The 1,407-nt window shown below is 32.9% G+C and overlaps 1 protein-coding gene across 1 annotated transcript; it reads left to right on the top strand.

Annotated features, from left to right (window-relative positions):
- Positions 1-428: 428 nt before the first annotated feature.
- LOC148165934 (uncharacterized) lies at positions 429-1,400 on the top strand (the record flags this gene model as incomplete). The annotated part of the gene is made up of 1 exon (XM_088049591.1): positions 429-1,400. A coding segment is annotated over one exon (690 nt), but the record flags the coding sequence as incomplete, so codon positions are not given.
- Positions 1,401-1,407: the final 7 nt, after the last annotated feature.

The following is a 1,407-nucleotide window of genomic DNA, read 5'->3' as shown; positions in this document are numbered from 1 at the left end:
TCGATGCAAAACGACGATTTCTCGCTGATTTTCGTTGTTTTCTATCTTGAATTCGCAAAGAAGAGCACGAAATCTACAAAATAATGACTTTTTACCAAGATTCAACAGCTGAATTGCAAGAAAACAGCAGAATTCTGCACGAAATCGTCAAAATTCTTAGAGAAAACCGCATATTTCGATGCAAAACGACGATTTCTCGCCGATTTTCGTTGTTTTCTGGCTTGAATTCGCAAAGAAAAGCACGAAATCTACAAAATCATCACTTTTTACAAAGATTCAACAGCTGAATTGCAAGAAAACAGCAGAATTCTGCACGAAATCATCAAAATTCTTAGAGAAAACCGCATATTTCGATGCAAAACGATTATTTCTCGCCGATTTTCGTTGTTTTCTGGCTTGATTTCGCAAAGAAGAGCACGAAATCTACTGCATACACTAATTGCGATGGATGTAAATTAGCTGTTCATTTGGGTTGTCTGGATATCACCGATGAAGAATTAAAAATTATAAAAAAGAAAACCAGTTCTAACTTAAAACTTTTTTGTAACAGTTGTAATTTTGTTTTAAACACGATCGGTGAAGTAAAGAACCTGGTACAAGATTTAAGAAATGATTTTAGTACTCGCTTTAGTCAACTTGAAAAAAAGTTGGAATCTCAGTCACTAAATCTAACTGAAAAAGAATCTTTGATAAATGAATCGGTCGAAAGGACATTAAAGGCTTCTAACGTAATTGTTTACAATGTTAGAGAAAGCCCGGATATTGATGATTGCGCAACTGTAAATGACATATTAGAAATTTGTGATCCAACGCTTGTAGTCCAACCAGAGTTTATTGAACGAATTGGTATTGCCACTCCTGATAAAATTCGACCTCTTAGAGTGACATTTAAGAATTTGTCTCAAAGAAATTTGTGCTTAAAAAAAAAAAATCATTTGCTTCAAAGTAAAAAATTTAATAAAGTGGTAATCAGCGATGACAAAACTCTCATGCAAAGAAATTACTTAAACTCTATACGCTCGGAATTAAAGACTAGGCAGGAAAACGGTGAAAATAATCTTACAATAAAATATGTCAAAAAAATACCCCAAATAATTACTTTAAAAAACGCGATGTAGGCAAGCCATTTTGTTTATCAGTTCTATATGCTAATGTTTGTTCTCTTTCTTCCAAATTTAATGATTTATCAGCGGAAATTATAAATTCTAAACCGTCAATTGTTGCTATTTCAGAAACATGGTTAAATGCAAACATACCTGATTCCGTTGTTTCACTTAATAATTATGCACTATATAGAAATGATCGTAATAACAGCAGGGGTGGAGGAGTATGTTTATATGTGGACCTGGCAATTCTAAAAAATTTTACCGTTACTGCTCTTGATATAAACACTAATTCATATGAGTC

This window comes from Gnatocerus cornutus, unplaced genomic scaffold (genome assembly GCF_029298725.1).
Source record: "Gnatocerus cornutus isolate USDA-ARS CGAHR unplaced genomic scaffold, icGnaCorn1.1 ctg00000133.1, whole genome shotgun sequence".
Classification (NCBI taxonomy): Eukaryota; Metazoa; Arthropoda; class Insecta; order Coleoptera; family Tenebrionidae; genus Gnatocerus; species Gnatocerus cornutus.
This window is presented reverse-complemented; position numbering and strand designations above follow the sequence as displayed.